We start from the raw sequence: 23204 nt of genomic DNA, 5'->3' as shown, positions 1-23204 counted from the left end.
GAGCTTTATGAGTATACTGAAGACAGAAATAAAAAAGGAATTTGGAAGGGGAATAACAATCCAAGGAAAAGAAATCAAAATCCTGAGATTTTCTGATGATATAGTTATTTTATCTGAGACTGCAGAAGATCTGGAGAAATTGCTGAATTGTACGGACAGAGTCATAGGGAGGGAATACAAGTTAAGTAAGTCCAAAACAAAATTAATGGAGTAAAGTCAAAGTCAGGTGATGCAGGAAATATTAGATTAGGAAATGAAAATTAAAGTTGTGGGGAAATGGCAACTGAAAAATGTCTACAAGAGTTTAACCAAGGTTTTTATGTATTTTAGGAAAACAATTTATTAATAAATACTTTCCTGCTATTCCGAGGCATGCAGTAACTTGTAATACGAGTATTTCTCACCCAGATTTTACTGAATTACAAATGAAATTTAAAAGTTGTACTCAAAGAACTTACGGTCCTCGTTGTTCTCCACCATGCAATCGAACATGACGGAGGCTTTCTCACAAGGATTTGTCTCCTGGCTCTCATTGGCTGTAAGAAAAATATAAACACATCATGTTAATAACTCTTCATCCTGGAAAATAATCAGCAAATGCAGTCATTCACAAAATACATGTGAACCAAGGTGTCCCCCAAGTCTCTCTGACAGCGCTTTCGGAACAGCTAGAAGAACAAGTAAATACTCTTATGCGTGTGTACTGGGGATTAAACTAGCTGAGAGACGTCAGTGAGCCTTAACTACTGAATACCACAATTTATTTACGAAAAGATTAAAAGGAACATTAAATGATTCCTTAAGAGTCCTATAAGTTGTTATGAATGTCACTCTTTCTCGTTTTTAGCAGTTACTTCAAACTGAATTTTTTAGTATATCCGACACAATATACAACTACTATGTAAAACAAAGTACATGTCTATTAAGGCCTGGTTTCTCCAACTCTGTGTTAAAATTTACTTAACAAATGTTAACGAAAAGTTGTTATCAATTTAACACTTCGGTTAAAAGTACCCTGTTTCACTAATACATTTCAACATCTGTTAGGAAACAATTAACACGTTCCCGTGAGATTTCTGAACGCGTTTGGCAGTGAGCATTTTTTGTTTCCTTACATACAGCGCTCCTAGCGGTATATTGTAATCGTATTTTGTCGCACATGGTTAACATTATTATAGGTTATGGTTAGCAGAGACTGGTAGGACGTAAACGTATGCAGTAAGAGCGTTATTATGACGAATGTGGGACAAATGATGTTATTGATTTTAATTTGGGGGGGACGCAGACGAAGAATACACCCATGGTATCCCTGACTGTCGTAAAAGGCGACTAAAATGGCCCCCAGGGGCTTTCAATTTGTGAGCGTGGGTTGGGGACCAAGGGGCCCTGAGCTGAGTCCCAGCAGGCTCCTCACTTTCATCTACCCTGTTCGACCTCCTTTGGTGAAATCTTGTTCTTTTCCGACTCCGATGGTATTAGAGCATTCGAGGCCTAGTGAGTCATTCATTTTCACACCCTTCTTAGCCCTTGCCCTTCTTCGTCCGTTACTTCTTTTTTCGAGGTGACGGATCCCTTTTTTTTGTTCTTTTCTCTCTCTCTCTCTCTCACACACTCTCTCTGCTGCCCCCTGTGGGCGGGGGACGCAGATGAAGAATATACCAACGGTATAAACGGCCTGTCGTAAGGGGCGACTAAAAGGGGCGACCAAGCGATGATTGTATTGACCCATGAAACTACTTGCGAGTAGTACCACTATGTTAGATACACAACAGGTTTGTGATTAGTAGCAACAGAAGGTGAATCTGTATGGGTTTTCCAGTACCCGTGATTAGCACCATTGTGAGAAACACCACGGGAATACCGGTGCCCTCATCTAGGTGAGGAGCACTGTGGGTTTTTGTTGCCTATGAATGGCGCTATTATGTGAGAAACACCATAGGTCTGCATTACATGTGCCACGTAGAATACTCGTGAGTAGTACCATAATGTGTGGAACACCGCGAGTCTACGCTACTTTTGATTAGTACCGTAACGTGGCAAATACCATGGTGCTACATTACTAGCGATAAGTACCATTATGAGGGGCCATTGACCTTCTTAATGCTAATGCTACAATGGCCGCAGGAATTTTTCGCAGAATTCTCTTGGACTCATGAACATGTTCGTCTACATGAAATGCATCTAAATACTGAAGAACTATAAGCAACTACTGCACTGGAAACATTGGGAAACTCTAGCCCATTTTCAATTTCTTCTAGTACCGTGTTCATTATGGCTTCGGTAATTATGTATCTTAGTACAAAACTTTCTTCTGACAACTCTAAAAAATCAGTTTTTATTACTGAGGGTTGTCTTTGCCTTCCCCAGTGTATAAATACAGTAGTCTTCATACAGAAGTAAAGCTTCACATTTACGTCTTCTAAATGCTAGGCTACCATTTTGAAATGTTAACAGCTGTAAAGAGGTTTAACACAGGGCTGCTGGCATGTTAATTTAACACAAGTATTAACAGTTTATTAAAGTTAACAATTATTGATGAGGCGGCCATTTTGTGAAAATGTGTGTTAAGTCTTCTTAACAGCAGTGTTAACACTTAACATTCGTTGAGAAAACTGGGCGTAAGATTTTCTACCGCGTGTTAGACAGTCGACTGTCTGTGTATCACGAGAAGTAGCGGTTGCTTGTTGGTACGGAACGAGTAATAAAAGCACAATTGCACTAACAATTTGAAACTTCACAAGAATCACCGCGGGCGGAATTGATGTTTATTGTCAGGCCTTGAGACTTGAGACTGGCGCGTGCGCAGTACCCCTCACCCCGCAGGCACGCGACTTCTCGTCACACGACCGCAGTACGTCAAGAATGAAAACCACCGCTTCGATCTTAAGAAGAAATAACATTTAATCCTTCAGAATAATTTTCCCCAGTTTGTAATTGTACTGTGGACATTATTATCTAGGTGTTCGTGTGTTTAGATGATCTCTTCTTGTCTTTCTTTCTCTCATTCTTAATCCCTTTACCCTCCAGGGTTGGTTTTTCCCTCGGACTCACCTCTACCGCCTTAAGGGCAGTGTCCTAGAGCGTGAGACTATGGGTCGGGCGAAACAACTGAGGAAGATGACCAGTACCTCGCCCAGGCGGCCTCACCTGCTATGCTGAACAGGGGCCTTGAAGGGGGATGGGAAGATTTAAAGGGATAGACAAGGAGTAGGGAAGGAAGCGGCCGTGGCCTTAAGTTACTTACCATCTCAGCATTTGCCTGCAGGAGAAGTGGAAAACCACGGAAAACCACTTCTAGGATGGCTGAGGAGGGAATCGAACCCACCTCTACTCAATTGACCTCCCGAGGCTGAGTAGACCCCGTTCCAGCCCTCGTACCACTTTTCAAATTTCGTGGCAGAGCCGGCAATCGAACTCTGGCCTCCGGGGGTGGCAGCTAATCACACTAACCACTACACCACAGAGGCGGACAGCCATATTATTACGACTAACATATTTATGGGTTAGTTTTAATTCACTGACGCTTACCTTAGTGTGGCCCACTCACCAGGCGCAACCAGCCGTACCCTAATCGTAATAAGAAGTACATACGACATCAGAAACGTCACTTACTTTTATCGGCGCATAGTTTGAAGGCGTCTACGGCTTCCTTTCTTTTTCCCTCGTCAGAAATCTTCTCCTCGGCCATCTTCTCTGCTTTGCCGACGTTTGGTTTTCCGTCTTCGTCCATCTGGAAAATTTAGAATATATGTTGAATTATAAACACAGCAAATCAAACGTGGAGATGATATCAAAGTTCGGATTTGGCTTCAAAGATAGCAATAACAAAAAATGTCTTTACAAATATCTCGGACATTTGTATTACAAAGTCTATCGCAGTGAAAAACTCCTGTTCTCTCACGAAACCTAGCAGTTCTTCCACATCCCTTCTCATTCTTCAGTCGTTGGCCACATCCTTGAAGGGATGGGGTCACTTTTTATTTCCATTACGGTTAATATTTCTTAGGTCACTGGTATATAATAATGCATCACCTTGAACATATTTTAAAGTGTCTATCATTTATGAACAGGTACGTGTACACTACGAACAACTGCTCTAGCAATAGAATATTGTTCTTCTGTATGGCTCAATAGTGCTTTTTTTTTTCTAGGGGCTTTACGTCGCACCGACACAGATAGGTCTTATGGCGACGATGGGATAGGAAAGGCCTAGGAGTTGGAAGGAAGCGGCCGTGGCCTTAATTAAGGTACAGCCCCAGCATTTGCCTGGTGTGAAAATGGGAAACCACGGAAAACCATCTTCAGGGCTGCCGATAGTGGGATTCGAACCTACTATCTCCCGGATGCAAGCTCACAGCCGCGCGCCTCTACGCGCACGGCCAACTCGCCCGGTTCAATAGTCCTTACACTGGTCTGGTTTATGTCGATCTACACCACACAATGAGAAATATATTTGGTACATTGCGCTCCACACCTATTCAGTGGTTACCATTATTGAACAACATTCAGCCTCATCAGATCAGACAGTAGAGCGCCCTTGTTAGACTGTGGAGAAGGATACTGAACAATACATCAGGATACAGATGAAGATGCCGTAACGAGACGGAAATCATGGAAAACTGCCTGGAAGACGGCAAAGGAATTAGTTAATTCACACTTTAAACCTGATGACACATGGAGACATGAATTTTCTCAATCACGGCATTATCAACGTCAGGGATCCAAGTAAGAAATTGTCAGAGTTCAACCTTCCTCGCTTCACCTGGACCACACTTAAAGGGATATGCTGCGAAGTCGGAAGAAGGGCACATGCATATGTAGAAAAATATTTTCGTTAACCTCAGCAGGAACCGTTTCAAAGTGCAATCCGTGAAAATCCTCTTAGTGGTTCAATTAGGTAATCTAGGATAAAGGAATTTACGTGTGTATCTTTTTATATGTTAGACACGCCAAAACACCTGAGGGCGACTGAATCTTCAGAAAAGTGTCATCATGGCGAGGTTCCTCTGTTTTTGCACCACATTACATGGTATCGGTCGCAATTTGACCCACATAGCTTGCAGTTCCAGTTGTCTTCTGGGTCATGGTATCTTTTTGTTGTGCACAGTCGGTGGTGAAACCCACGGACCGCTACTCTCGTCATGATGTGTCGTGGGTCGTATCTGGCTTCAGTCCCGTCTCTGTAGATCATCGCATCCGTGGCAAAAAAAACTCCGGCCATATCTCTTGCTTCTTCTTGGTGAGTTCTCTTAGTAGATCTTTGCAGGCTTCGGTGGCTGGCAGGAGCAGGTCTAGGCGAAGTTCTTGTATGAAGAACTGTTCCTTTGCTAGCACGTATGTGAGGTGTGAGGTTTTGTACTTTGATAGACTTAGAACTCTTTTCAGGAAGTGAGCTTTGACTTTTTCTATAACTTCTAGAAATGTCTTGTTTAGCTTCTTCCATGTCCATACTTTATAATTGGTGCAATCGACAGGCGGAATATGGTCATCGCCGTTTTCAACGATAGTTTTCTCAGAATCTTTACACTATTTGTTGCCATCCTGGCTGTTGAGGCCCGTTCTCTGGTGTGGGAGTCGTAGGGCTTTGCAGCGTGATTCCTAGGTATTTGAAGTTTGATACGTTTCGCAGTGGATTTCCTTTATACAAGATGTAGTCGTTCGCTGCCAGTCTTCCGCCCCTTTCTTCTCATTTAGATTCAAGTCTTTTCTCGGCCCAGGCTACGAGTTTCTTGAAGGCTTCATGGGCATTTTGAAGTTCTTGGGATACGATTACCATGTCATCTGCTTAGGTGTATTGATTTAAAAGGAAATGAAGATACACAGTGAACATACGAGTTCTGAACTCAACTTAGTTACAGTAATTATGTAATTCTTGGAGAGTGGTCAACTTAGCAGGTGAGGAAGTGCAGATAAAGCACATGCAACACGATATTTATATTGCAGAGCCCCACGGTGGAGATAAAGTAAAGAATAGTGACGCCCATTGTTGAAAATGCTATTTTGAAATGGAAGAAGCAAACGGTGAAAGGCAATAGAGGAAGTGAAGCAGGTATGTGGTATTCATTTCCTTTAGTTCTGAACAAGAACTGGTGTCAAATTTCAGGATTTCTGAGGGCAAGACAGAAGCAAGCGCAAGACAAATGGAGTCTGATAAAGCAGTGTGTTGACCACCTATGCTGAAGACACAGTGGTCACCTCGTAGATGACACTGATGCAGATTCTTAATCTACGACTGATTTCCTGGCAGGTCGCTGCGATTTATTTCTTTCCTTTCTTTCAAAATGTAGATTTAATTTAGATTTTTAAAATATACCTGGTTAGGGCCGGGTAGCCCTGTCAGCATGCATCCGGGAGACAGAGGGTTCGAACCCTATTGTCGTCAGCCCTGAAGATGGTTTTCTGTGGTTTCCTATTTTCGCACCACGCAAATGCTGCGGCTGTACCTTAATTAACGCCACAGCCAATTCCTTCCTATTCCTAGTCCATGGTCACCATAAGACCTGCAGTATCTGTGTCGGTGCGACATAAAGCAAATTTAAAAGAAGACTACCTAATATCTCGGAGAATGGATTAGTAGCGATGCTCTGGAATGCAAAGTAATGCAAGACAGGAAAAATAAACTTGAACTGGTCTTCCAGCTAACAAAAGATACAACAAGAAATCCCTCTTGGGGGCGTCCAAAATTAAACATTGTAAAACAGTGATTAAACCTGAAGATCTATACGAAGCAGAAACGCTAAACATGAATCTCAGAGGCCAGACGGAGGAACTCGAGCTATAAGAAACGAAAATTTTAAGAAATATTGTAGGACCAAAATTTCGGGTAATATATATATAAAGAATGAAACACTCTTCAAGGAAATTGAAAAACTCTCAGATACTATGGGAAAAAGAAGGATACATTTTTACGGTCATCTTCTCAGAATGAACCAAACAAATCTTTGACTTCTTGCATAACCGCAAAACCCAACTGGTTTAAAGAAACTGAAGAAGATCTAGGAGAATTAAAAATTACATAAAATTCACAATTCTATTGAACAGCTAAAGTAATAAGTAAAAACGAAAATACAAGGTTCGAAGAAAAATTTACATTAAAAACCAAAAGCTGTTATCTCGGAGGACGAGAGGACGAGAGGAAAGGAAGATCAGAGAGAATGAAGAAATACTGGGCACAACACAGAACGCGCCCCACAGAGGGTGAAAGGCTATGTTAATAAAATAGGGTTAAGTATTTCACTTACCACTCCAGAAGACGCCATCATGCACTTCAGGAAGCACTGTGAAAACAAACAAAAAATAGTTATTAGCGGAGTTGGGAAGTGAAACGCACACCTTTCTAGAAATTTGAGTCATTTTCAAAGTTCCAGTGTATGACGATTAGTCTAATTTAGTGTTGATAGAAGCTTAGAAACGCACAAGATGAAGTGTTAATATATTTTTGTATCATTCCAGCCCTATGCGAATAAAGTCAGTAATTTCCTCAACGGGGCATGACTAAAATTTTTCAATGTTGTCCTTAAAATCTCCCCCCCACCACCACCACCACCAATTCTTCCTTTTTAAAAATCATGTTATCAACTTTCCCCTGACGCCGTTTTTAAAGCTCTAAATGCCTGATTTAAAGGTTAGCGGCTCGGAGAATATGGAGCCGGCCCACGGCCTTTCTCTTACCTTGTCAAATATTATTGGCTTTTTTCGTATTTCCATTTCAATAATCCCGCTGGAATACATTTAGCTTGTAGTAGGCTTTCGCTGTAGGTAGAGGAGTAATACATCTGAGGGGGGTTTTAAACCAAGTATTTTTCTTAAAACTTTTCTATACCTTAATCCTAAAACCGTCAAACGTCGCTCCTGCGACGCAATATATCATCACTAGAATGCCAACGCCGCACGCGCGATACCTGCATTCGTTTAATCAGCTATAAATCTTTCTTTTATGCTATTATAGCAAGTAAGGCATTGAGGAAAAAGCTCCCAGTCTCTCATCAGCAGAAACTGACTCAGTCAAGGTCAGGGTAAATATAAAGTCAGCTGCCCTTTCTTCATCCCCCTCGCTGTTGCTGTTAGATTGTGTTAACATATTTCGTTATCTTTTGACCGATTATTGGGTTTATTTTTATGTTGTCTCTTTTGAACTGTAATCGAGGAGTGCAGCACTTCTGGAGACCTATGAGGCCTGGCAGGAAAATAAAACTCGCCGAGAATGACTCCGAGTGGTGCCCGGCAGCTGACGGAACTCCTGATTACCGTTCAGAACTTCATATTTTTTAAACTACAAGACATTTTGCGTTTTTTGTACATAATATATTTTAAAATGAGTGTTTGGATCGTGACCTCCCGAAGGTATCACCACCTTGACGAAGGGAAAATATATTTTGCCGGGTGTTTATTGGAGGCTTGCATGGTCAAATGATCTTAGAGCTATGCCGGCGGGAGCAGGTCTAAGGTGATGATCCAGACTAAGAGTGATACCCTGGTCCTCCAGGTTGGGGGTTGAGCGTAGGGTTAACTCCCCTACCTCGTAAAAAAACTGTTACGGATACCTTAAGAATGAATAAAGCAGGACTGGAAAACTTGGTAACGAACCGACGAGAAAAACGGCTAAAGAGAAGGAAAAAGGATATTATATTAGCAACGTGGAATGTTAAGACATTGAAGAGACCTGGCAAGTTGAAAGAATTAAGGAATGAAATGGATAAGTATGGAGTGAAAATAGCAGCTCTACAGGAACTGAGATGGAAAGGGCAAGGGATGATGATGTCTGGACAGCATATCTTGATGTACAGTGGAGAAAAAGCAGGCAGTAATGGCACAGGATTCCTCATACATAAGTCGATAAAGCAAAGCGTGATCAATTTTACTCCAATCAATGATAGGATGTGCTCTGTGAGAATTAGGGCGAAATTCTTCAACGTAACTGTGTTTTGTGTGTACGCTCCTACTGAGGAGGCAGAAGATGAGAAGAAAGATGCATTTTATACTAAATTGGAGGAAGAAATTAATAAAGTTCAAAGGCATGATGTGAAAATTATCCTTGGAGATTTAAATGAAAAAATTGGAAGAGAAGAGGTGTACAAACACTTAGTAGGGAAGGAAAGCTTGCATGAAGTAAGTAATGATAACGGATTGAGATTGATTGATTTTGTGAGTGGAAAGCAGATGATAATTAAAAGTACTTGGCATCCTAGGAAAAACATTCACAAGGAGACCTGGATTTCACCAGATGGTGTGACAAGAAATCAAATAGACCATGTTATCATAGACAGTCGACATGCATCAGATATTATGGAAGTTAGAAGCTGCAGAGGTGCTGATGCAGATACAGACCACTATCTTGTTAGAGTCAAGTACAGACAAAAAATAGATTTGGCAAGAACGGAAAAAGTAACAAGAAAGGCAAAGCACAATACTGAAGGTCTAAAAAAATGAGGAATTGCAAGAGAAATACAAAAAGAAAATGGCTGAATCTTTGGAAATAAAAAGGGAATTATGGGAGAAAGGAGAAGTGGAAGATAAATGGGAGATACTGAAAACAACTATCAGTGAAGTTGCAGATAGTACCCTGGGAAAGAAGAAATTGGTAAAGAGAGCAGAATGGTTTGATGAGGAATGTTGAACATTAATCCAAGAGACGAATGATGCTAGTAACAGAATGCTTCAAAGGAGAACAAGACAAAGAGTAGATGAGTATAGAGAGAAACGAAGAAGAGCAGATAAGATATGTAGATATAAGAAAAGAGCTTTTGAAAGAAAGAGAATCGAAGAACTTGATGAAATGAAGGATAGAAACGAGGTACGAAAGTTCTATGAAAGAACAAAAGACCTATTTTTTTTTTGCTAGTTGTTTTTACGTCGCACCGACACAGATAGGTCTTATGGCGACGATGGGACAGGGAAGGGCTAGGAGTGGGAAGGAAGCGGCCGTGGCCTTAATTAAGGTACAGCCCCAGCATTTGCCTGGTGTGAAAATGGGAAACCACGGGAAACCATCTTCAGGGCTGCCGATAGTGGGATTCGAACCTACTATCTCCCGGATGCAAGCTCACAGCCGCGCGCCTCTACGCGCACGGCCAACTCGCCCGCAAAAGACCTTAAGAGAGGATTTCAACCAAGAGCTGTTTTCTTCAAGGATGAAGATGGAAACCTTCTGGGTGATAAAAGCAAAGTGCTTGGAAGATGGCAGGAGTATTTTTACGAGTTACTCAATGGAGATAATGATGATAGAGAGGAGGAAAATATAAATGTTGATGGGGAAGAAAGAGAATTGGAAGAGGAATCAGTAAAACAGCCAGACTTAGAAGAGGTCAAAGCTGCAATTAATGCATTAAAGAATAATAGAGCCCCAAGTGAAGATGGAATGGAGTCAGAGCTGTTGAGATACGGGGGAGAGGGAATAGAAAAGGCTGTTTATGAATTGATTAAGGAGGTTTGGACAAAGGAGGAAATACCCAAGGATTGGACATTGGGTATAATTTACCCAATACATAAAAAGGGAGATAAGGCAGTATGTGGAAATTATCGAGGGATCACCTTGCTGGATGGAACGTATAAGGTTTTTGGTGAGGTACTAGCCTTAAGATTGGAATTATGGATGGAAAGAATATTAGGGGATTACCAAGCAGGTTTTAGAAAATATCGCTCTACTCTGGATCAGATATTTATATTACGACAAGTGCTAGAGAAATTTTATGAATATGACAAACAATTACATCAGCTGTATGTGGATTTTAAACAGGCATATGACAGTCTAGATAGGAGTAAAATTTACAAGATTATGAAAGAATTTGGAATCCCAAGGAAATTGATCAGATTAACAGAAATGACTTTGAAAACAACAGTATGCAAGGTGAGAGTGGAGCAAGATCTGTCAGAGGAGTTTTTAGTGGAGAGAGGACTAAGACAGGGAGATGTACTTTCCACACTGCTTTTTAATCTAGCATTGGAAAAAGTAATCCGTCAATTGCCCATCAACCCAAGGGGAACCATTTTGAACAGATTAGTACAAGTGATAGCATATGCTGATGATGTAGCAATAATTGCACGAAATGAAAGAGCTCTTGAAGAGAGCTACTCAGTATTAGAAGAGAAAGCACGGGACCTAGGACTAGAAGTGAATATAAACAAAACAAAATATATGAAGATGGGAGATACAGAGGGAGTAAGAGGAAGGACCCCAATAAGATTGAATGGGAAGGAATATCAAAGAGTCACATCTTTCAAATATCTAAGCTCCATAATAACAGAGGACAATAAAAACTCCGTGGAAATACAGGAGAGGATAACAAGTGGAAAGCGATGCTTTTACGCCTTGCAAAATATGTTTAAATCCAGGAATGTCAGCAGGAATACAAAAATTAAAATATACACAACAGTACTAAGACCAATAGTTATGTATGGATCAGAACGCTGGGTGATAACCTCCAGAGAAGAACAGTGGCTGTTACGGTGGGAAAGGAAGATATTGAGAAAGATATTCGGTGCAATAAGAGAGCAGGATGGGTGGAGAATGAGGACAAATGTAGAGCTGCAAGGACTGTTTGGCCAGCCAGATATTGTTACTAAAATTAAGCAGGGAAGAATTAGGTGGGCCGGTCATGTTCAGAGAATGGCAGAAACCTGCACCGTTAAAAAGGTGTTTATAGGGAAACTTAATGGAAGGAGGAGGAGAGGAAGACCCAGGAAAAGATGGATTGATGATGTTGCGGATGAACTTAGAAAGTTAGGAGTTAAACGTTGGAGAAGAAAAGCTGAGGACCGAGATGAATGGAGGCAGGTGATAAAGGAGGCCAAGGACCTACAAGGACTGTAGCGCCGACCAGTAAGTAAGTAAGTAAGTAAGTAAGTAAGTAAGTTTGGATGGTGAACGGTGAACTGGAAAATATGAAATATATAAAGCTTTTTTAGTTTTCCCAAATTTTGATCTCTGATAATCACCAACTAACTAAGTAAATAATCTAATAGTTACATGAGCGTGTTAAATACTAATATAGTGAGCTGAGTGTCTAACTTTTATCTATCTAAGTGTGCTTAAATTTTTTAAAGAATAAATGTGCAATGCACAAGTAAATGGCCAGGCATTTAGGGAAAAACACTTGGTACTTCCAGGGTTAAAACCTTTTTCAGTTCTTTGTCATGCACAAAAATGCTCCTTGCCACAGAGGTTTTCTCGGGTTCACCTGCAGTGTTCAGTGAATGTTTAAATAAGCAATTAAGAGTAGTTGTTCATTTTATTATCAGTTGAATATTACCTTCATATATTTACTCCTGAAATAGCATGAATCTTTATGATCACCTATTGGATGAATAATGACATTTTGAAAAGAAATATCTCCAATAGCTGAAAAACCCGGAGCTTTTTCAAATATATGAGTACTTTTAGCAAGTTAAAATTGTGCAGCAAGGAGCATTTTCTACGGAACACATAAATATAACAATTTGTCAATAACTTTGCAAGCAATTAACAAACCAAGTCTAAATTTTGTATGGGGCTCTAATTAATATGTGCTTGTGTTTCAAATTTGGTTTTAAAAACTGATGAATTGTAGAGGTTCAAAATTTCAGTCATGACTCCCCTTAAGCGGTGCATCAGAGGCCATCTTGGTAACGTTAAATTTAACAGATTTACGAGGGGCGTACTATATTGTTTTACACTTTTTTTTACGTCCGGGTATGGTTCACATTTCAATTCTGAAGGTGATGACGTGTAACTAGTGTCTTGTTCCACCGTTTGGTAGCAGCACACGCACAGGAGCCATTTCATAACAACACTGTCAGCGTAGGAGCAGGCAACATGGAAAGCAACTGTCAGGGACAGCGCTGTACGACTTGGTTCCTATGGAAAGAAGGCGAGACCACTGCAGACATTCATCGGCGCTTGGTGAAAGTCTGTGGAAAACATGCGCCGTCACGGAAATGGTTTACAATTGGGTGGAAGGGAACATGAATAAACCTCTTCGTTGTCGCCGTTTTGCGGATTTTGCAGAACTGGACACAGCTGTCAAGGCATGGTTACGCAACAATCCGAAAGAATAGTTTCAGGGAGGTCTGGAGAAACTGACACATCGATGGCAGAAGTGCATACAGTTAAAAGGAGATTATTTGGAGAAGGTGGACTTAACAAATGCTGTGTAATCTACTTCATTTGGGAAGAAAAAATTAAGTGTAAAACAATATAGAACGCCCTTCGTACATCATGGTTTCTCCGGAACTCCCCAAGCTTATAAACTAAATTTTGATAGCATATACAGTAGGTTCAACTGATCAGCTTTCTTACTTCCATCTACATTCGAAATTAAAATTAGGATATTTAAATAAGTTCTCAAATTTAAAAATATATTTATGATCAAACTATGCGTGGTATCTTTAAGCAGTAATGTCGTTAATGAGAGGTAAGAATTTCTGATCTCTAGCTTAAGTGGTTTCTGAGAAAATCGGAAACATTCGGGGAAAAATTGTAGTTTTTCAGAAATCACACTTGCAAGTGTAATGCCACTTACAAAACGAGGATGCTACCATACAAACACCAAATGTGAAGTGATATCACAGCGAACAATGTAGCCAACTTATGCAGCAGGATGTTAACAATAAATGAACGTAAATTACTGCCTTCTAGTTCCGGAGATATCTCGTCTGTGTGCTCAAGAAATCTGGAGAAATGGCTTGTGCAGTAACATTAGTTTTTAACATTTAGGATTACTTGCAGTCATACAAAATTAATGAAACATGCACCAAATTAAAGAGGGAACTCCAAATAACAGATTTGCTTACCGTCACTGGTCACATCAAAAATTCTAACGTTAAAAAGAACAATACATTAGTTGAGGTATCGTCATGTGATAGTCTTGCTTTACCAGTGGTTCATGGCCATGATTAAGAAAGAGCAACTGGGGATTTGTTATTTTAATTTATAACCAATGATAGACAAATACATAGGTGGTAAGAGCCGTGCCAAACGGTAACCGCTGTAGACATCGTTCAGCGACAGAGAAACCGATGCCCAGGTCCTGGGATCCCACCTGATCAGAATGTTTCCTCTTGAGGGCATTTCTGCAGTGGACATGGACTCCAATGCGGATATATAAGCTCGAACATCTAGGCAAAGGGTTTAGTGTGGCAGTCGTGTCCATCCGAGGTGCGTGTGTTGAATGCTGCCACGTGAACAATGCAGCGTCCAAACAGGACCAATGCATTGTTATTCTGTTCTTGACTGGCGCCGGCGGACAAACACAGGTAGACATCCATCAGAGAATGAAGACTGTGTGTATGGGGCACCAAGTTCTGTGTGGGTCACGTTTCGACACAAGACGCCGGTCGATCTGGCAGGCCAGCCTAATCCATGACGGGCAACAACAAGTGGATGAGGCGATTATGAAGCTTTCGGTCCCCTCAGAGAAAGGCCTTGAAGGATCGACGCTTCGTGTGGATAAGGATGCGCAGCAAGCGGTTACGGTGTTTTACCACACGGTGCGTCGATGGGATGCGAGCCTCAGTGTTCACGGCGATTTTGCCTGATTGACATCCCGATTCAGGACAGTATGGCCGCCGAAAGGAAACTTTTTAATCGCCCCCTATACAAAGCACTAGAAGGTCATTCATTGCGTCTTCCCTTCGACGGGAAGGTATAACTGTGTTCGTGCATATCATAGCAGGCAGTAGAAACATCTGACCTACTGACATCATTATAATCGCACCGAAATTCGAAACTGCAACTATTTGAATCCCATCGTGCGTTTCGATACCCATTCTGGACAGGATTTACTCTCAAACAGTTCGATATTAGAAGGACCAACACTGGTATGAGCTAGAATAACCATTCCCCTTCTGTGATCCAAGTTCTCAAATAACTGGGTATATACAAACAGTCCTTGCGTCAGATCACCTTCATGGCAATAGAAATATGGAATTTTGTGGCGCAGTCAATATGAGAACAAAAACAAGCTCAAAGAAGAAGTTTCTCCTCGAATTCAAAGAGCAAGATTCCGCTGATATAGATGTTGAAATCGTACGAAAGAAGTTAACAATTTTGAAACCTGTTTTCTGGCAGAAACCATTGAAGTGGCAGTTCCTATGAAAAAAGGAGATTCTTCCGTGATTGGCGCGTATATCGCCTACGCCGAATCCATTTCCTAACCGAAATTATCCCTTTCTTGTCTTTCTTCCGATATATTAGCGAGGCTGTGTAGCTCAGGCCTTCTGAGCCGAACTTGACAGGTTCGATCCTGGCTCAGTCCGGTGGTATTTGAAGTTGCTCAAACACGTTAGTCTCGTGTCTGTAAATTTATTGGCATGTAAAAAACCCTGTGGGATAAAATTCTGGCATCTGAATGCCTACAAAAACTATACAAATTTATTTAGCGGAGCATCGAACCAGTAAGATTATTTTTGTTATGTTCTTGTACTTATCGCAGAAATAGTGCTCAGTATATGTCTTGGATTACTACTTTGAATATTTTCATGTCAGATTCATGCCCATCAACCTATACTCATTACCTGTTTAAGGTAATTTTGTGTCCAGTTTGAGAGAAAAGAAACTAACAAAACTTCCCCTTGCGCTTTGCTTGTGTAATCGCAATTAATGGTCTCACTTGACACTTCTCTATTCTTCTTCTCTAAATTAGCCTCAATGTTCACGCCACTTTAAAATAACATCAACAACAAATCAGTTACATTTCTTCCGGAACAAAAAAAAATATTTTGAAAGACCGAACGGTTTGTAAGCAAAAAATATATGTTCTAAAAACTTACCTTGCGTTTTCCTTCATCCTTCTCCATTTCCTCTGTAACAAATGTAATAAATTAATATGACACTTTATATAATATAAAAAGAGAGTGAACTATACTTAATTAGGCAATACATCAGGTGGCCCTCCAGTCCCTAACTCTCTACTTACATGAGTCCAGCATGCACTAATATGGAATGGGATGCCAAAACTCGGGCATGTAAAGCAGCGCTACAACGTGCTATATTTCGGATGAGACACAAATAGCAGCCAATTTACTAGAGGATGCATTTGTAAATACGCCAAGGATGCAGAAAATATAGTTCAATAACACATTAGATGATACACGTAGAGACATTTCAATCTACCAAAAAGTTGCTTGCATGTGCTTTGAACGACCCTTTGTTCTTAATTTCAACTCTGTCCGGAGAAATACATGCAATGAAGGCAGTGGCTATTTGTAAACTCGTGAGTTCACCGTCTACGAGCTTCGGCTGCATTCCGACCAGATTCTCTATAGATTAAACTTATGTCTGAACACACCAGTCGTTGTCAATATGTTGACAGCAACTGTAGCAAATACCAGCCTACTACTTAAGTTTACTAACGCATGGGGTGCATTTGACGGGGAGTGCCGAGAAACATGCAGCGAGCGGCCGTCGGACGTAACTAACCTGCAGGCAGTAATACTGCTGTGAAAATAACTTATTAGATATCCCGTTCATCAGTACTGCGTGCTGGACACTTATATGTAGAAAGTACAGTAATGGCGCACCCCCTGGTAGGTGGTGAATAATCTAGCGGATGTATGGCAGAAACAAAGTACTTAGTCTACATTCTATGAATATAGGATAACTAAAAACATCTAAGTTTAAATGGAAAAACTGAAGAACTTGAAGATTTTACACAACTTTGCTTCTTTTAACTCTGTTTCAACTTCTGATGCTAAAACTTTGGGTTTAGTATTTACTAGTGGCCAGGCCTAGTTTCACGCGTGGTCAGTTTTGAATTTGATTACTGGTTTTTCTCGTGATGTTCGTAGCTAACAACCCCCAAGAAACTTCGCTCAGCAAAAGGGGGTCGAAATAAGCGAACATATGTTTCGGCTTATCCGTAGACTCGACCTGTTCCGAGAAAATGACAGCCGAAGTTTCCGACATTCTTTACATGCTTTTAAAAGAGTCATAAGTTTAACTATCGCGCCTTCACATTTTTGCGTCCCGTGTTCAAATCCCGACGATTTTTTGGTTTCATTTATCTCTCAGCCAAGGCCACCCATTAATGGTTGCTAGGTAACATCACTTCATACATATTGTATCGCTAACTTCAGAGTACACCCAGACATTCTTTAGTCGTCTAAAAGCTAACACTTTGCAGATTTCATTTTAAAATGTAACTAAACGGAACGGCGGTGGATCACTCCGTATAATTTGAATACTAAACCACACCCCATGGCACAGCAGCCCCGAAGAGTGATGGCCTACCAAGCGACCGCTGCTCAGCCCGAAAGCCTATAGATTACGAGGTTTCGTGTGGTGAGCACGACAAATCCTCTCGGCCGTTATTCTAGTCTTTCTAAATCGGACCCAGCATGTCACCGTCAGATAGCTCCTCAGTTGTAATCACGTAGACTGAGTGGACCTCAGACCAGCACTTGGATGCAGGTAAAAATCCCTGACCTGGCCGGGATTCGAATCCGGGGCCTTCGGCTAAAGGCTGGCATGCTACCGTGGAGCCGGCATAAATCGAGTAACCACTTAATTAACAATATTGCCTTGCGGGAAACAGACGCATAATCTATGCTTTTGGATTCAGAAAAACGTAATTTTTCCAAAGTACTAAAACCAAAATTTTTAATTTAGGTGACATTTGATGTTCAGATATCTTTAAATATATGTCATCCGCAGAACGGTATTAATATAAGTACACGTTTGTGTTCTTTTAAGACTCCCTAATTTATATCGACATAGAAAATGTCAAGAGTACGTCCAATATTTAAATTTGGATATCCAATACCTACTAATTAACACAATGTTCAAGGGTACAAATTCTCCAATACAAATTATTTAAAGACAAACCTTTGTCAGCGGCTCCAACTTCTGACATACATTTTTTTGCAGCTTCTTTGACATCTTCCTGTAAAGAAAATACAATCGATAAAATATTGTCCTCAAATAATAATAATAATAATAATAATAATAATAATAATAATAATAATAATAATAATAATAATAATAATAATAATAATAATAATAATCCGTAAATGAACCTGGAGGAAAGCCATATAGAAACATCAGAAATATTAGACAGGAATCTGTAAAAGTAATACGGCAAGATAATGGAGTTGCAACGTGACAAGGAACCAAGTGAACTGGAGAAAGGAAAGAAGCCCACGGAGAAGAAACGGCATCCCTAAGAAAGATTGGAAATGCAAATCATAGAAGCTCTGCGTGATCCAACAGTGGTCCATTCGTACATCTGTATATATCACTTTAAGAGTTTTCTCTGTACATTGCTCAGAGTTGTAAAAGAATTGTAATTCTGTATCGGTCGTGTTCACAGTAACAAGGAAATGCACTTTTTAACTTTACGTCGTGTCTGTCTGTCTGTCTGTCTGTCTGTCTGTCTGTCTGTCTGTCTGTCTGTCTGTCTGTCTGTCTGTCTGTCTGTCTGTCTGTCTGTCTGTCTGTCTGTCTGTCTGTCTGTCTGTCTGTCTGTCTGTACGGGTATCACCAGAAAATGGCCGAAGAGAATTTGATAAAAATCGGTATGTAGAGACGGGGCATAAGGTATTACTGTCCAGGCTTTACATAATTTGTATTCACACTGGATGAAATGGTAGTTTAGAGGAAGGCGCCTAAAATTTAAATTTTTAAATACCTATGATATTGGTTCTATCGAAAAGTATTAACTAACAGAAGTTACACAGAATATAAGTTCCAAACATTTATGTCTTACACAGTTTTATCGTACCGTCTATGACAATATAATTCATGAATGTACACTTTCGGTGCGAAGTCCATATCAACGCTGAGTATTGCTAACGTGGAAATATTGTTTAATAGTGTTAACTAGCGATGGTATAAAACCACGTGGTCACCGGTCTGTATCGCCAAGGAAAATTGTGAAGATAATAATTATAATTTCGTGTGGCTATTTCTAGCCGAGTGCAGCCCTCGTAAGGCAGATCCTCCGATGAGGGTGGGCGGCATCTGCCATGTATAGGTAACTGCGTGTTTTTGTGGTGGAGGATAGTGTTATGTGTGGTGTGTGAGTTGCAGAGATGTTGGGGACAGCACAAACACCCAGCCCCCGGGCCATTGGAATTAACCAATGAAGTTTAAAATCCCCGTCCCGGCCGGGAATCGAACCCGGGACCCTCTGAACCAAAGGCCAGTACGCTGATCATTCAGCCAACGAGTCGGACATTGTGAAGATGATTAGAAAAGATGAGAAAACCTCATAAAGGAAAGATCAGTTGAAGAACAAGACTAGAGGAAGGACGACTGCCTTAACATTCCAGAGTCGGAAGAAGGCCTACAAAAATATCGAAAGCTCGTAAAAGTGATCAACAATAACATTACATTGACCGCTGTTGTGATGTGTTTTGTCTCTTCAGCAGCCACTCCTCTTCAACAGATGGGATTACTGCTGCATCCTGAGTAGAACAGCTGACGCAACGTAGCTGAGGAGTTGCCCCGTCAACAACGGTCATAAACAGCTAGTAACAATATAATTATGTTAATAGCATTCCTCGCCTCTCAAGTGGGAGTGGGACTCCGTCATTGCCAGGTCCGAGGCTTGCATAAAACATTTTGAGCGTCTTCGGTGAAAATTCTGTGAATCAGGATTCTACCGTTACACATAGTCCCAGTAAAGATCTCTCCTCTAATGGGTTAGGGGCCACCGGTGCATTATATAGTCCTGGCCGCCAGAGCACAAGGAGGGACATGAATCAGAATATGTCAGGGATTCCCACTCCCACCGCGTAGCAACTGCTGTCCCGACTCTCAGGACCACTTACTGGGCCACTCACGAACTAGGACTTGACTACAGTAACCCACACTTATTGATCTGTAGCGAAACAAGCACATTTGACCTAGGAATAAAAAAATGAAAATACACAGCCTGTTTCCAGTCATGGAATGTAATGTAAAGAATGAAGCCCCATCTAGCGGCGAGGATAGAAATTGTGCTGGCTGCCGAAACCGGTCACACTCCTCTGGGGCAATGATTAATGGACTGACAGACGAAAATATTCCTCCCATATGAGTTCACCTGAATTACCCAAAACTCTGCTCGGTTTGTCGGTTGGAGCGCAGAGCTGTCGGACCACGGGCCAGCCGTAGCCACTTGTAGGCCGAAGCGTGCTCTGCGAATACTAAAATGTTTCCATTCCTCCCCTGAAGGGGGAGGCGGGCCTCCTAGCCGGTGATGCCGTCTCTCAGGCCAGGTGATTTGTTACGGTGAAGAATATTTGCGCAGAAGGTCAGACGGTTGGCAGCCGTGGCCTATACTAGAAACTGTCCCGGCATTCGCCTTAGTGCAGAAGAATGGAAAACAACGGAAAACCGTTGGAAAGCCGACGGGAGAGCTGCGGCCACCCGTTCCCTGCTCGGTTGGTGGGCCAGAGTGCAAAGTGGTCGAACCATCGACAAGCCGCGGATAGCTGCAGGCCGAAACCGCCGACCGACCAGATATGACAGTTGCGTTGGAATAGAACATCGAAATTAATGGTATTTGAAACTTATTTGAAGCAATGAAATGTCTAGTAGAGACCAAAGTCATGAATGTGATCCTCTGGTTCTGGACTAATGAAGGTAATTCGACCATCATGATCTTCTGTGATATATGAGATATTTAACCTAGAAAATAACTGGGAATGCTACATTGAGACGGAGAAACAACTCAACAAGGAAAAGTTTGGTGTTCGTTGATTTATAATCTCTCTGACTCTCCATTTTTATACAGTATTACTGTGAAGCGCAGTTTAGGTAATCAGAGGCGATTTCTAATTGTAAAATAATGCGGAAAGTAATTACAGTACGGTAAAGTGTCATTTTCTGTTGAACAGTGCGGAAAGTAATTACAGTACAGTGAAGTGTCATTTTCTGTTGAACAGTGCGGAAAGTAATTATAGTACGGTAAATTGTAATTTTCTGTTTAACAGTGCGGAAAGTAATTACAGTACAGTGAAGTGTCATTTTCTGTTGAACAAGGCGGAAAGTAATTAGAGTACGGTAAATTGTCATTTTCTATTTAACAGTGCGGAAAGTAATTACAGTACCGTAAAGTGTCATTTTCTGTTGAACAGTGTGGAAAGTAATTACAGTACAGTGAAGTGTCATTTTCTGTTGAACAGTGCGGAAAGTAATTACAGTACGGTACAGTGTCATTTTCTGTTGAACAGTGCGGAAAGTAATTACAGTACGGTAAAGTGTCATTTTCTGTTTAACAGTGCGGAAAGTAATTACAGTACGGTACAGTGTCATTTTCCGTTTAACAGTGCGGAAAGTCATTACAGTACGGTAAAGTGTCATTTTCCGTTTAACAGTGCGGAAAGTCATTACAGTACGGTAAAGTGTCATTTTCCGTTTAACAGTGCGGAAAGTCATTACAGTACGGTAAAGTGTCATTTTCTGTTTAACAGTGCGGAAAGTAATTACAGTACGGTAAAGTGACATTTTTCGTACTCTTTGAGTGTGGAAAGGGAGCACTTACGTTATAGTATAACATTATAGTATTTTATCACGGAATGTCTGCTACTTCTAAGTTAACGGTATCTCAGGTCTCGTCTCAGTCGGTCTGGTCGAACCCACGTTAGCACCCAAGCCTGTAACTTGTTCCGCTGCATGGAAATTTCCCCTTATGTGGAGACCTACTCTTTTGGACATGGAAAATGGGGTTTACTAAATCATTTATTCCGCAGCAATGGAAGGTAATAAAAGGAAACTTAGTATGACAAACACATTGTTTCTTAATAATATGGCTACCTATTTAGAAATCAGTTAAAGCTGTGCCATTATATGTAATTAATTGTTCACGTGGTGGTGTAGCATGGCCACTATTTCTCCGTTTCCCTGATCATTTCCAAACACGTAAATAATTTTCTGAGGTTCTCTTTTTGTTATGTTTAGCTGCAACATATAACAGCAACAGTGAAGTCCATCAAGTATAAATATTTTTTCATTAAGTTAGTTTCAAGTAGTCATTTTTCATTTATTTTTATTTGTAAATATTTCTTCTAAGTTAACAAGAGAAGTCCTAGTCCTAGAGTATGTTCTTCTTCTCTGCGAAATATACATGCATGGAACATTTCATCTTAAAATTTTAAAACCTTTCAGAGTTATCAGGGAAACGGTTGTGAAGAACAAAAATTGCGAGAAACGAGCAATAAATTACCGACTGGGCTTCGCACTTTTGGTCATAACTTCGATAGTATTATAGATATTAACAAATGTTTGCACTGTTATAAACATAAAAGTTCAGTTTTAAATGAGAAATAAATAGAAAAATCCCTTTTTGGTCGGTCAAAGGTGTTGGTCGCCCATTAAAGCAGTAATCCCCACAAAGACTCACCTGGGCCAGACAGCCGGCTACTAGAGCCAGGAACGCGAGAACTGTGCAGGTATTCATGGTTGTGTGTCTGCAGGCGATGGACTTTGATGTGAGGACTGGCCGCAGCGGGACAGATTTATATTCGTGGAGGAGAGAAATATTTACGTCATCCGCACAGGATATCCCGTAAGTGACAATAAACGGACCATATCTTCTATGAACATCAGTTGGATCTGAAACAGTCAGGTTTTAGGGAAAAAAATCAATACACAATGCCCCAACAATTCATGTCACACCTAGTGTGAGTCTAAAGCAAAAAGTATTTCCTAACGGCTTCGTATGGCCGCATTTAGTGAACAGAAAACATAATTCACCGCGGTTGTCCAGGAAGCGGATACTGCTCTCCGGTGAATCAATGATCAGCAGTACGAGAGGTTGGACTTCTTACTTGTGGTAAGGGCCTCAACCCCAACATTAACCGATTCTTAATGCGCGATTGTATAATAATACACACAATAGTATGAAGCAATCGGTTATCACAAGTATGTGAAAGTACTGTGTAAGTGCGCACTCGCCGAAAGATGAAAATAAATTTCAAAAATTCTTTTTCACAACCGAAGGGAGGAAACAAGGTCTCAAGGGCTTTCAATACTGGTTCAAAGAAACTTCAAATAATGTTACTTTTGCTGTTTAATTACTTTATAAGTCCATCTAGACACCTCACATAGCTTTCACAGCAACACACCCACAACAAACATGGATGATTTGCAGCCAGCATGTCCAACCCTTGTCTGGTTTCTTTATGGGGTCAGGTATGATGTGAGATGAATTTTCGTAGCGAGCTTTTACGGCCCGATGCCCTTCCTGACGTTAACCTCACTAGGGAAATGAAGGAGACAAAATGATGACGTGAAGGGAGAGCTTCAA

General features: G+C 40.9%; 1 protein-coding gene across 1 annotated transcript; it reads right to left on the bottom strand.

The window, feature by feature from the left end:
- Nucleotides 1-432: 432 nt before the first annotated feature.
- LOC136883348 (uncharacterized) lies at nt 433-22370 on the bottom strand. The gene is made up of 6 exons (XM_067155597.2): nt 22299-22370; nt 17798-17855; nt 15745-15776; nt 7242-7277; nt 3613-3730; nt 433-536 (listed from the first exon to the last, which is right to left on the bottom strand). Exons 1-6 carry the CDS (start codon nt 22353-22355, stop codon nt 433-435), a joined length of 405 nt encoding a protein of 134 aa, XP_067011698.2. The 5' UTR covers nt 22356-22370.
- Nucleotides 22371-23204: the final 834 nt, after the last annotated feature.

Source organism: Anabrus simplex, chromosome 11 (assembly GCF_040414725.1).
Source record: "Anabrus simplex isolate iqAnaSimp1 chromosome 11, ASM4041472v1, whole genome shotgun sequence".
Classification (NCBI taxonomy): Eukaryota; Metazoa; Arthropoda; class Insecta; order Orthoptera; family Tettigoniidae; genus Anabrus; species Anabrus simplex.
This window is presented reverse-complemented; position numbering and strand designations above follow the sequence as displayed.

Bases quoted from the DNA above. Each gene is read 5' to 3' on its own strand.
- LOC136883348 (XM_067155597.2), bottom strand. From the start codon at position 22,355: ATGAATACCTGCACAGTTCTCGCGTTCCTGGCTCTAGTAGCCGGCTGT. The intron at 17,856-22,298 runs GTGAGTCTTTGT...TTTTCTTTACAG, and splicing joins TAGCCGGCTGTCTGGCCCAG to GAAGATGTCAAAGAAGCTGC. The intron at 537-3,612 runs GTAAGTGACGTT...TTTTTCTTACAG, and splicing joins CAAACTATGCGCCGATAAAA to CCAATGAGAGCCAGGAGACA.